This window comes from Delphinapterus leucas, chromosome 5, assembly GCF_059928025.1.
Source record: "Delphinapterus leucas isolate spDelLeu-1000000601 "Yukka" chromosome 5, BTC_Dleu_Yukka2, whole genome shotgun sequence".
NCBI classification, from domain to species: Eukaryota; Metazoa; Chordata; class Mammalia; order Artiodactyla; family Monodontidae; genus Delphinapterus; species Delphinapterus leucas.
The window spans coordinates 16,695,535-16,707,547 of record NC_143133.1 but is presented as its reverse complement, the minus strand read 5'-3'; the positions used below and the strand labels follow the sequence as shown (position 1 = coordinate 16,707,547).

At 45.0% G+C, this 12,013-nt stretch overlaps 1 protein-coding gene across 1 annotated transcript in view; it reads left to right on the top strand.

Moving 5' to 3' along the window:
• The first annotated feature begins 4,587 nt into the window (after nt 1-4,587).
• FAT4 (FAT atypical cadherin 4) overlaps nt 4,588-12,013 on the top strand; it is a 172,428-nt gene continuing 165,002 nt past the window's right edge. The window contains exon 1 of the mRNA XM_022596265.3: nt 4,588-11,522. Coding sequence (XP_022451973.1) covers nt 6,351-11,522 — 5,172 coding nt within the window. The 5' untranslated portion in view covers nt 4,588-6,350. The remainder of the gene's footprint in view (nt 11,523-12,013) is intronic.

Below are 12,013 nucleotides of genomic sequence, written 5' to 3'. Positions count from 1 at the left end.
AAGGAAAAGGAAGTGATCAACTGAGACTTTGATACGAAAAATTTTGGAGGATCGCTTTGGGTAAAACTGATTGGGGTGGGTTAAGATAAGAAGAGAGGACAGAAACTGGAGACTTTTTTTTTTTATCACAGATACTTTGTTTTGCTCTGTTTCTTGATATTTAACATTTTTTTTGTTTGTTTTGAATTTGTGTTAAACATGACTGTGGTACGCCGGCATGCTGAATTCTTAGACATGCATAGTTACTGTTCCATCTGGGATGTGTTCAGCAACCTTGCAATTAAAAAATGTTTCACAGTCAACCTTTAAGAAGGAGGAGATGCAGAAGAATGAGAAGCAGAAGTAAGTGGAAACCACTTACAAATTAAATACAAACTGAGTACTTTTCATTGCTATCATATATTCCTTCACATGAGTATTCCGTGCCGTTTGAATGATAGAATTCTTTGAAGAAATGCCACCAGATGGCAGGCACCTTCCTTTTGTATCACAGATACTTTGAATATAACACAATGAAGAAACAGTAACAAAGGGAAGGTGGTGAAAGGCAGCAGGATTGTTGAAGGAGAGGGCTCTTTATTACTCAACACATATTTAGAAATGTATTTATATACTAAATACAATCTTGTGCTACAGAGGAAACCATAAAATAAGTTACTAAATATTTAAAGTTAAATAAAAGTGAAATCATTACACGTAGCATTTTGTAATTAATATTTTGTGGAGTAAGGCTCATACTCCACAAAATATTAATTAATTAATACTTTGAGGGAAATTTATAGCTTTAAATATATTTATCAGGAAATAAGAAAGTCTAAAATACTGAGTTAAATATTTAGCAAAAAAATCCTATCCACCTGTGTCAATGATACCAAGAGCCAATTATAAGAACCAGTGTTAAACCCACCCCAAATCATGTTAAATTCACATCGGTAATCACAAATATGAAATTTAGCCAATCTGCAAAAACTGCAGTCTACTAATTTCAATTCCACATTCAAAAGTTAACCAATATCTAACCCTTCCTACTTCTGAAAGTTTGCCATCTCTGAACTCCATGCTTCCCGATCCTAGGATCAGTTGTCTTCTTGTTCAGAAACACTGCACCCCACAAACACAACTCTCTCTTGTTCAGCAAACAATCAGCTCTTCATTTCAGATATGGAATGGAGGCCTCTTCCATTCCCCACTACATATCCTTAAACTATTCATTTCCTTTTGAGGACAATTACAAGGATGTTGTTCATTGCAGACTAATCTTTGATGTCAGGAAGTTAGAGGCAACCTGGATGCCTATAACCATGTAAATAGACAGGTTAAGAGTTATGAATACATGCCTTACAGTAAAAGGCAAAAGTCAGAAACAATAATTTAGAGGAACACATAACAACATGTGTAAACCTTAAAAATAGCTCTTTGTAGAAAGACACAAAAGAGGATGATACACATACACAGTATAACCCAAACCATTTATCTCAATTAAAAATACAGGACAACTAAATAATACATATTTTGCAAAAGCATGGAACCAAAAAGTACACATTCCACTTATTAGAATGTTTGCCTCTGGGAGTCCTGTAACAGGACTGAAGAATGATAAGGAGAAAAGAGTAAAGCAGAATAAGGTAAGGTGAGCAAAGTATAATAAAGAGTAAAGTGAGGGACGGGAGGGGAAGGATGGGAGAGGAAGGGAGAGGAGGGGAGTGGAGGGGAAGGGAAGGCAGGAATTGGAAGGGAAGGGAAAAAAGAAGGAGAAGAGAGGAGAAGAAGGAAGAGAGGGAAAGGAAGGGGAAGAGAAGAACAGGGAGAGAAGGGAGAAGAACGGAAGAAGGGAGAAAGGAAGGGGAAGAAGGGAGGGAAGGGGAGAAGGGAGGAATAGAAAGGAAGAAGCAGTGGGGAGAATCCTTTTCTGGGACGATGTTGCTAATGCGATATGAATTGTAGAGTATGATTAACCTAAGCTTCTTTACCTAGGGTCTAAAACATGAAAGTAATTTCAGACATTTAATGAAGTAATGATGGTAATTGTGTACAGACCAGGATAACAAATTCTTACAAAAACTATTTGTTTTAATGTATGCTCTAAACTTCAAATGAGCTGTGTTCTCTAGTTTCTTTCATGCTTGGACATAAAAAAATACAATTTTCCCCTACAGTTTACTAAAATTGATGAATATCTTCTCTCTTAGAAGCATGTAATTTTATGTTTATTGAAAGTTTTCACTAAATAACCCTTTTCTTAAAATAATTAAGCTTTTGGTGGAAAAGCAAAAATACACTTTGCTCTTTCACACATATAATTACAATGTGTCTTGATTTGATATTGTTGGGGGCATCCTTACATTTTATCATGCATTATATTACTAGAATTTCTGAAATCCAAGGGAGAAAAATTAAATATAATAAAAGCTTTATTCTTGTCTTTTATTAAAACCATTCTCTATATTATACCTTAAATTATGTACCTATGTGTACATAGATTGTAATTTTGTGTAGGTTTTATCTATAAATGAATGTGTTACTTTAATGTAGTTATCATGGAAAGTTTCCATTTATTTGAATAACCATGCCATTGTCTAAATCATTTTTGATAGTCTTCATTCAGAATGTTCAAAAAATTATTTTATGTACTGAATATATGTACATTTTTTGTATTACTTAACTTGGTCATATCTTGTTTTTTTACTTAAAAATATATATTGCACTTCCTATTCCACAAAATGAATGATTTTTACCCATTTCCCCAATATTAAATTCACTCGTAAGTGATGCAAATTTAATACTATTGAGACTAAATATGAAGATGATCCCACAGGCTTTCCAAACAAACAATAAAACAGAAAAAATACCTGGTCCCCTACAAGTATCTAAGTGTTTTCTTTCTACTGTTTCCTACCTGAATGACTGAACTGTGGCACATTAGTAAACAATATACAAGTAAGTAAGAAAACCCTCTTAAAATCACACATCATAGCCAGGGTTTGTAAAAATTTCTGCTTTCACTTTAGTTAATCAACAAATCTTTGTGTGTTAATTTACATCAAAATAAAGACTATAATTTATTGGCAGAGATACGAGTTTTGAGAAAATGCTTAAAAATATCTCTCTTTTAAAAGAATAGCTTCCAATGCTTTCACAAGTTTTCAAGGCCTAAAAATACAAAAATGGTGAAATTTAACTTTCTTGTCTGTTTCCAATTCACCCATTATATGTACCATATACATCAGTATCTACAGTAGAGGAAAATGCAGAAGTAAATATTCTAACCTAAACAAAGGAATTGGTGATAGAGTTATTACCATTCATGTTTCCATATATCAGTTTTGGGCTACAGGCTGTCTGGATCAGAGGACTTGAATTTGCTCTCTGCCTTATTGCTTAAAAAAGGTTTTTGTTTTATTTTGTTTTTAACCGTAAGTAAAGAAAGGCACTAGGAGATTCCTAAAGATCTTTTTTCTTTGCTACTATCCCTAGGCAAGAAGGAGGAATTAGCCTTGTAACCAGATCCTTCTGTCTCTGCATTTAATTTTAAGCAAGAAACCAGACTGCTAAAAATGTAAGATGGACAGAGAACAGCAGAGGGCAGTATTTACTCATGGCTGAATCATCTCCGAACTCAGAAGTTTTAAATTTGGAGGGGTCAGTGTGGCTGAAACGTATGACACATGCCCTATATTTGCATTACTTGGCTTACATTCTTATTTTCTAAACGGTTGTCCTTAAAGGGGAAATAATACTGACCTGATTCCTAGTCCCTTTTTTTTTTCTTTGAAGAATACCACAAAAATTAGCTACAGTAATCTGAGTGACTTGCGTGGCACGTGGGTAATTTTAAAATTTAAATTTCATTCTATTTATTTCTATTTCCTCATATCTGTCTTTTCCCCAGATAAAAACCAAACCAAAGCAAAAAGAAACAAACCTTCATCAGGATTCCTTTGGCTTTAAAATGTCTAGGGGGAAATACTCCAACGGAGATCAAAATTCCAAACTTTGCAATAGGAAGAGACCTCCATCTTTCCAAAGGGCTACCATTGTTATTGTTGAAACTCTAAGGTTTGGCTACTGACACCTGGGATCTATTTGGGACAGGAAACAAAACAGAGTTCCCCTGGCTTTTCCTATAGGAAATCCAAAGTGCGGTCGGTACCGAGGCCTTGGTGCCCCTACTCACCTGGAAGTGGAGACAGGCTTAGGGTTAGATCTGGACTGCAATTATCTCGCTCTGTAGACAGAGGAGGAATGGGGAAGATTTGGTTTGGATGCTGCCGGATCATACTGTAGAGGTACTCCCTCCCCTCTCATCGAAAGAGAAGGGGCAGGAAACGGTTAAAGCAAATCTGCGCTCTGCATTCCCAGACAGGCTTTGCTTAATCCTTCTTCCCGCTCTAATAGACCTTCACCCCCTGCCTTTCTTTTATTTCCCTCGACCCCCCCCCTTACCCCTGAGTTATTACTAGCATAACAACCTAACGGTCTTCCCCCAGAACCCATCACTAAAGTTATTTATCTGCAAACCTGACCCCACCCCCATCTATTCGGCGGCAGCTTTTTGCTGTTATTGCTCAGATGCCGGCCAAGATGTGACCAAAAAGAAAAAAAAAAAAAAGGGTATAAAAAACCCCACCCCACCCCCTTCTCAGCGCCTCCTACTCGCCGAGCTCCCACACCCCACAGCCTACAGTCCTCCGAGAGGCTGGAGTGATTAGCATCCCGAGAAGCCAGTCGGAGGCAGAAGAAGTCGGAGAGCGCTCGCGGTAGGAGTGCCAGGCGGGGCTGCTTTAGCTCCGGCCCAATGGGGCTGGGGCGAGGGAGGGGCAGTAGGTGACAGCACGGGGAGCTAGGGGGAGTCCGGGCAAACTAAAGTGCGGGATCAATGAGTGGCGAGCAAAGTTTCTGAGTCCTGCTCCAGCTCGCGGTCTTCCCTCCCCCTCTGTTTGTGTTTCGACAACGCGGTGTGTGTGTGTGTGTGTGTGTGCGCGTGTGCGCGTGTGTGCGCGCGCGCGTGCGGCGGGGAAGGGGCGGGGAGAGTGTGAGGGAGCAGCCGGAGGTTGAGAGGGGCTCGCGGAGCTCCAGCTCCACAGCGGTACAACCTTCAGCCCGGGCAGGCGAGAGGGAGAGCGCTGACAGCCGCCGTACCGAGCTGCCGCGGGCGCCGCCAGAGCCCAGCGCCGACTTCCCCGCCTCCACCGCCAACGGTGAAGGAGAAAGAGGGACCCACCACCCCCCCGCCCCAAACCAAAAGCCTTGTGGATTACAAAGTGAAACTGACACGGGACAATTAAAGCAAAGGGCACGAGGTCACGGGCGAGGCGCACTAGAGTGGGCTTCTGATTGGGGCCGCAGGAGAAGGAGCCCCCTGGCATGGTGAGGGGAGGGGACTCGGGGACAGCGCGCTGCTCCTGCCCGACCCCGGCGAGGCCGAGAAGAAAGCGGGACCTGCGCTCGATTTGGATGTACAAATAATGGGTCGGCAGGCGTCCCGGCAGAGGTAAAAAAAAAAAAAAAAAAAAAAAATGCTGAGGAGCGCTGGATTTTGCCTGTGCCCGACTAAGGGCTCGAAGCCGCAGCAGGGGCGGCGGCGGCTCCTGCTGGAGGAGAAGGGACGGAGCTGAGCGCTCCCGGGTACCGGAACCTAGCGCCAAAGCGAGCGCTTGGAACGCAGTTTGCTAGCTGCCCGCCCTCAGACGCCGCCGCCTGGGCCTCAGCGGCCACTTCTGCAGCCCTGTTGGAGGGGCGTTGCAGCCTCGTTCTTGAGGAGAGGGGACTCGAGGAAATCCCTCGTCTCCAGCTTTTGGGAAAGCAATTTGATAATCTCCAGGTTCCCCATCGCCCCCTCCCCAGTGCGCAGTTGTTCTTTCCACACACCGCTACGGACGTTTGTCCTTCCCTCTTCAGTTTCTTCGCTTTGGGTAAGTTCTAAAGTTTCTGAAGACAATTGTTTGCAATGATTCCTCATATACCTTAAGTACAGGCAACCTCTCCCAACTCACATCCACCCAGCCGAAAACGCTCAGACTTTCTGGATTCGAAAACAAAGTGAAGGGGGAAAATATAGGAGGTTTGAGAAACTTTTCTGGGAACTCGTCAACAAACAGGAGTGCCCCGAGGAATGCCCTGCCGCTTTTCCTCAAGGCATCTCTCCCGCGCTAAGTGTCCAGATGGCTACCTGGAGCTTTTTGCTGATGCGACTTGCTTCTGCTGGACTGGAGGTTCTTTGAAATAGCAGAGCTCCCAGACAGATACATCGGCTGCATGTTTGCTGGTGCCTACTTGATCCCTGTCATTATCACTCTTTTTTGCCTCACCTCTTCCTTCTCTTTATCACACCGTTCCAGGGAGCCAGGACCATGGACTTGGCAGCAGACAGGGGGGGCCGCCCGTGGCTCCCGCTGCCCACTTTATCATTATTTCAGCTCCTTCGCGTCTTTTGGCTGCTGTCACTGCTACCGCGGCCGGCCCGGGTCAGCGGGGCCGAGCAGCGCCAGGTGTTTGAGGTGCTGGAGGAGCAACCTCCCGGCACGCTGGTGGGTACCATCCAGACGCGCCCAGGCTTCACCTACCGACTCAGCGAAAGCCACGCCCTGTTTGCCATAAACAGTAGCACCGGGGCCCTGTACACCACTGCCACCATCGACCGCGAGAGCCTACCCAGCGACGTGATCAACCTGGTGGTTCTTTCCAGCTCACCCACCTACCCCACCGAAGTGCGAGTGTTGGTGCGGGACCTCAATGACAACGCCCCGGTCTTCCCTGAACCCTCGATTGTGGTCACTTTCAAGGAGGACAGTAGCAGCGGGCGGCAAGTCATCTTAGATACGGCCACCGACTCAGACATCGGCTCCAATGGTGTGGACCACCGGTCCTATCGCATCGTCCAGGGCAACGAGGCGGGTCGCTTCCGCCTGGACATCACCCTGAACCCGAGTGGCGAGGGCGCGTTCCTGCATCTGGTGTCCAAGGGCGGGCTGGACCGCGAGGTCACGCCGCAGTACCAGCTACTGGTGGAAGTGGAGGACAAGGGAGAGCCGAAGCGGCGGGGCTACCTTCAGGTAAACGTAACTGTGCAGGACATTAACGACAACCCCCCAGTTTTTGGTAGTTCCCACTACCAGGCGGGGGTGCCTGAGGACGCGGCGGTGGGCTCCAGCGTCCTCCAGGTGGCGGCAGCGGACGCGGACGAGGGCACCAACGCGGATATCCGCTACCGGCTGCAGGACGAGGGGACCCCCTTCCAAATGGACCCCGAAACTGGGCTTATCACGGTGCGGGAGCCCCTGGACTTCGAGGCCCGGCGCCAGTACTCGCTTACCGTGCAGGCTATGGACCGAGGCGTGCCTTCCCTCACTGGGCGCGCCGAGGCGCTGATTCAGCTGCTGGACGTCAACGACAACGACCCTGTGGTGAAATTCCGCTACTTCCCTGCCACCTCACGCTACGCCTCGGTAGATGAGAATGCTCAGGTGGGCACTGTGGTGGCTCTGCTCACCGTGACGGACGCAGACTCCCCCGCGGCCAACGGGAACATCTCTGTGCAGATTCTTGGGGGCAACGAGCAGCGCCACTTTGAGGTGCAGAGCAGCAAAGTGCCGAACCTGAGCCTCATCAAAGTAGCCAGCGCCCTGGACCGGGAGCGCATCCCTTCTTACAACCTAACAGTTTCTGTCTCTGATAACTACGGGGCGCCCCCTGGCGCAGCGGTTCAGGCGCGCTCTTCAGTGGCGAGCTTGGTGATTTTCGTCAATGACATCAATGACCACCCTCCCGTCTTTGCCCAGCAAGTGTACAGAGTGAACCTGAGCGAGGAGGCGCCCCCGGGAAGCTATGTGAGTGGAGTGTCTGCCACTGACGGCGACTCTGGTCTCAATGCTAATCTGCGTTACAGCATTGTCTCTGGGAATGGACTAGGTTGGTTCCACATCAGTGAACACAGCGGCCTGGTGACCACTGGGTTTGCTGGGGGCTTGGACCGTGAACTCGCTTCCCAGATTGTACTGAATATCAGTGCTCGGGACCAGGGGGTTCACCCCAAGGTTTCCTATGCCCAGCTTGTAGTCACCCTCCTGGATGTGAATGATGAAAAGCCAGTATTTACGCAGCTGGAAGGGTATGAGGTGTCTGTGGTTGAGAATGCCCCAACAGGGACTGAACTACTGGTGCTTGGGGCAACTGATGGGGACCTGGGTGACAATGGGACAGTGCGTTTCTCCCTCCAAGAGTCTGAGACTGACCAGAGGTCCTTCCGCCTGCATCCTGTGTCGGGGAGGTTGAGTACTATCTCCTCCTTGGACAGAGAAGAGCAAGCTTTCTACTCCCTGTTGGTTCTGGCCACAGATCTGGGCTCCCCTCCCCAGTCATCAATGGCTCGAATCAATGTGAGCCTCCTGGATATTAATGACAACAGCCCTGTGTTCTACCCAGTCCAGTACTTTGCTCATATTCAGGAGAATGAGCCTGGAGGTAGCTACATCACCACAGTGTCTGCCACTGACCCAGACTTGGGTCTCAATGGAACTGTCAAATATAGTATATCAGCTGGGGACAGGTCTCGGTTTCAGGTCAATGCTCAGAGTGGGGTTATTTCTACAAGAATGGCCCTAGACAGAGAAGAAAAAACTGCTTACCAGTTGCAAATAGTGGCTACCGATGGTGGCAATTTACAGTCTCCAAACCAGGCAATAGTAACCATCACTGTATTGGACACTCAAGACAACCCACCTGTGTTCAGCCAGGCTGCCTACAGCTTCGTGGTCTTTGAGAATGTGGCTCTGGGATATCATGTGGGTAGTGTGTCTGCATCCACCATGGATCTCAATTCCAACATCAGTTATCTCATTACTACTGGGGATCAGAAAGGTATGTTTGCTATCAACCAGGTCACTGGGCAGCTTACCACAGCAAGTGTGATTGACAGAGAAGAGCAATCCTTTTATCAGCTGAAGGTAGTAGCCAGTGGGGGCACAGTGACTGGAGACACTATGGTTAACATAACAGTTAAGGATTTAAATGACAACTCTCCCCATTTCCTTCAGGCAGTAGAGAGTGTGAATGTGGTAGAGAATTGGCAGGCAGGTCACAGCATTTTCCAAGCAAAAGCTGTGGACCCTGATGAAGGTGTCAATGGCATGGTACTCTATAGCCTGAAGCAAAACCCCAAGAACCTCTTTACTATCAATGAAAGGAATGGTAATATTAGTCTGCTAGGACCCCTGGATGTTCACGCTGGTTCCTACCAGATAGAGATCTTGGCATCTGATGTGGGTGTTCCCCAGCTCTCCTCTAGTTTCATCTTAACAGTTTATGTCCATGATGTAAATGACAACCCACCAGTGTTTGACCAACTTTCTTATGAGGTCACCCTTTCTGAGTCAGAACCTGTGAATTCTCGATTCTTTAAAGTGCAAGCTTTTGATAAGGATTCAGGAGCAAATGGTGAAATTGCATACAGCATTGCTGAAGGCAATACAGGGGATGCTTTTGGCATATTCCCAGATGGTCAATTGTATATAAAAAGTGAACTGGACCGTGAACTTCAAGACAGATATGTTTTACTGGTTGTTGCTTCTGACAGAGCAGTGGAACCCCTTAGTGCTACTGTGAATGTTACTGTAATTTTAGAAGATGTAAATGATAACAGACCTCTTTTTAACAGTACCAATTACACATTTTACTTTGAAGAAGAACAGAGAGCTGGGTCGTTTGTGGGCAAAGTAAGTGCTATAGATAAAGACTTTGGGCCAAATGGAGAAGTAAGGTATTCTTTCGAAATGGTGCAGCCAGATTTTGAGCTGCATGCAATTAGTGGGGAAATTACAAATACTCATCAGTTTGACAGGGAGTCTCTTATGAGGCGGAGAGGGACTGCAGTGTTTAGCTTTACAGTCACTGCAACAGATCAGGGGCTCCCTCAGCCTCTCAAGGATCAGGCCACAGTACATGTTTACATGAAGGACATAAACGATAATGCTCCCAAGTTTTTAAAAGACTTTTACCAAGCGACAATATCAGAGTCAGCAGCCAACCTGACACAAGTTTTAAGAGTATCTGCCTCAGATGTTGATGAAGGTAATAATGGACTTATTCATTATTCTGTAATAAAAGGAAATGAAGAAAGACAGTTTGCTATAGACAGTACCTCTGGTCAGGTGACACTTATTGGCAAATTAGACTATGAAGCAACAGCTGCCTATTCCCTTGTAATTCAAGCAGTGGATTCAGGGGCAGTTTCCCTCAATTCGACTTGTACCTTAAATATTGATATTTTAGATGAAAATGACAATACCCCTTCTTTCCCTAAATCAACACTATTTGTTGATGTTTTGGAAAACATGAGAATTGGTGAACTCGTGTCCTCTGTTACTGCAACTGATTCAGATTCAGGTGACAATGCTGACTTACATTACAGTATTACTGGGACTAACAATCATGGAACTTTCAGCATTAGCCCAAACACTGGGAGTATTTTTCTTGCCAAAAAATTGGACTTTGAAACACAGTCTTTGTACAAATTAAATATAACAGCAAAAGACCAAGGAAGGCCTCCTCGTTCATCTACAATGTCAGTGGTTATACATGTGAGAGACTTTAATGACAATCCTCCTAGCTTCCCTCCTGGGGATATTTTCAAGTCTATTGTTGAGAACATTCCCATTGGAACGTCTGTCATTTCAGTGACTGCACATGACCCTGATGCAGACATTAATGGGCAACTCTGCTATACGATCATCCAACAGATGCCAAGGGGCAACCACTTTGGCATAGATGAAGTCAAAGGTACTATCTATACAAATGCTGAAATAGATCGGGAATTTGCTAATCTCTTTGAGTTAACTGTAAAAGCCAATGATCAAGCTGTGCCTATTGAAACTAGACGGTATGCTTTGAAAAACGTGACCATTTTGGTTACAGACCTCAATGACAATGTTCCAATGTTTATATCACAAAATGCCCTGGCTGCCGACCCTTCAGCTGTGATTGGTTCTGTTCTGACAACAATTATGGCTGCTGACCCAGATGAAGGGGCGAATGGAGAGGTGGAGTATGAGATCATCAATGGGGACACAGACACCTTCATTGTGGATCGTTATAGTGGAGACTTGAGAGTGGCTTCAGCGCTGGTGCCTTCTCAGCTGATCTATAATCTCATAGTTTCAGCAACAGACCTTGGCCCTGAAAGGAGGAAATCAACCACTGAATTGACCGTCATTCTTCAGGGCCTTGATGGACCTGTTTTTACACAACCCAAATATATCACTATTTTGAAGGAAGGAGAACCCATTGGCACCAACGTGATATCAATAGAAGCAGCTAGCCCTAGAGGATCTGAAGCCCCAGTGGAGTATTATATTGTTTCAGTCCGTTGTGAAGAAAAAACTGTGGGACGTCTCTTTACTATTGGACGACAAACTGGCATAATTCAGACTGCAGCCATTCTGGACCGTGAACAAGGAGCCTGTCTTTACCTGGTGGATGTTTATGCCATAGAAAAATCAACTGCTTTTCCCAGAACACAGAGAGCAGAGGTAATGATTTTGTCATCCCTTATGATTATTTGTTGATGTGTTTTTTAGGAAGATCGTTCTCTTTATATTTACTTTCTATAGTAATTTACCTTTACTGTTGATTGTTCATTTTACTGACAGGAGCATATAAAAATGTTCTGTCACACAGACTAACAAGAATTACATGCAATTTAGCTTCAATCCTGATCAAAACCAAACAATGAACAGTTTTTACCTTATATTTCATCTCACACCATCATTTGTGTAATGCTAATGAGAGCTCTTTAGCCATTTCAGAAGTACAAAAAAAAATTCATTTATCTAAGTTACATCACCACACTAAACTAAACACCTCACAGTAAGGAAGTCTACCAGAGAATGAGCAATTTCAGACTTAAGAAATCCATATTCCAAAATGAAGAACTTTGGTAGAAATCAGCATTATAGCATGGCTTTCAAGGGGGAGTGGCTGTGGACTGACAGTTTACATCAGGACGGTATTAACTTTCACA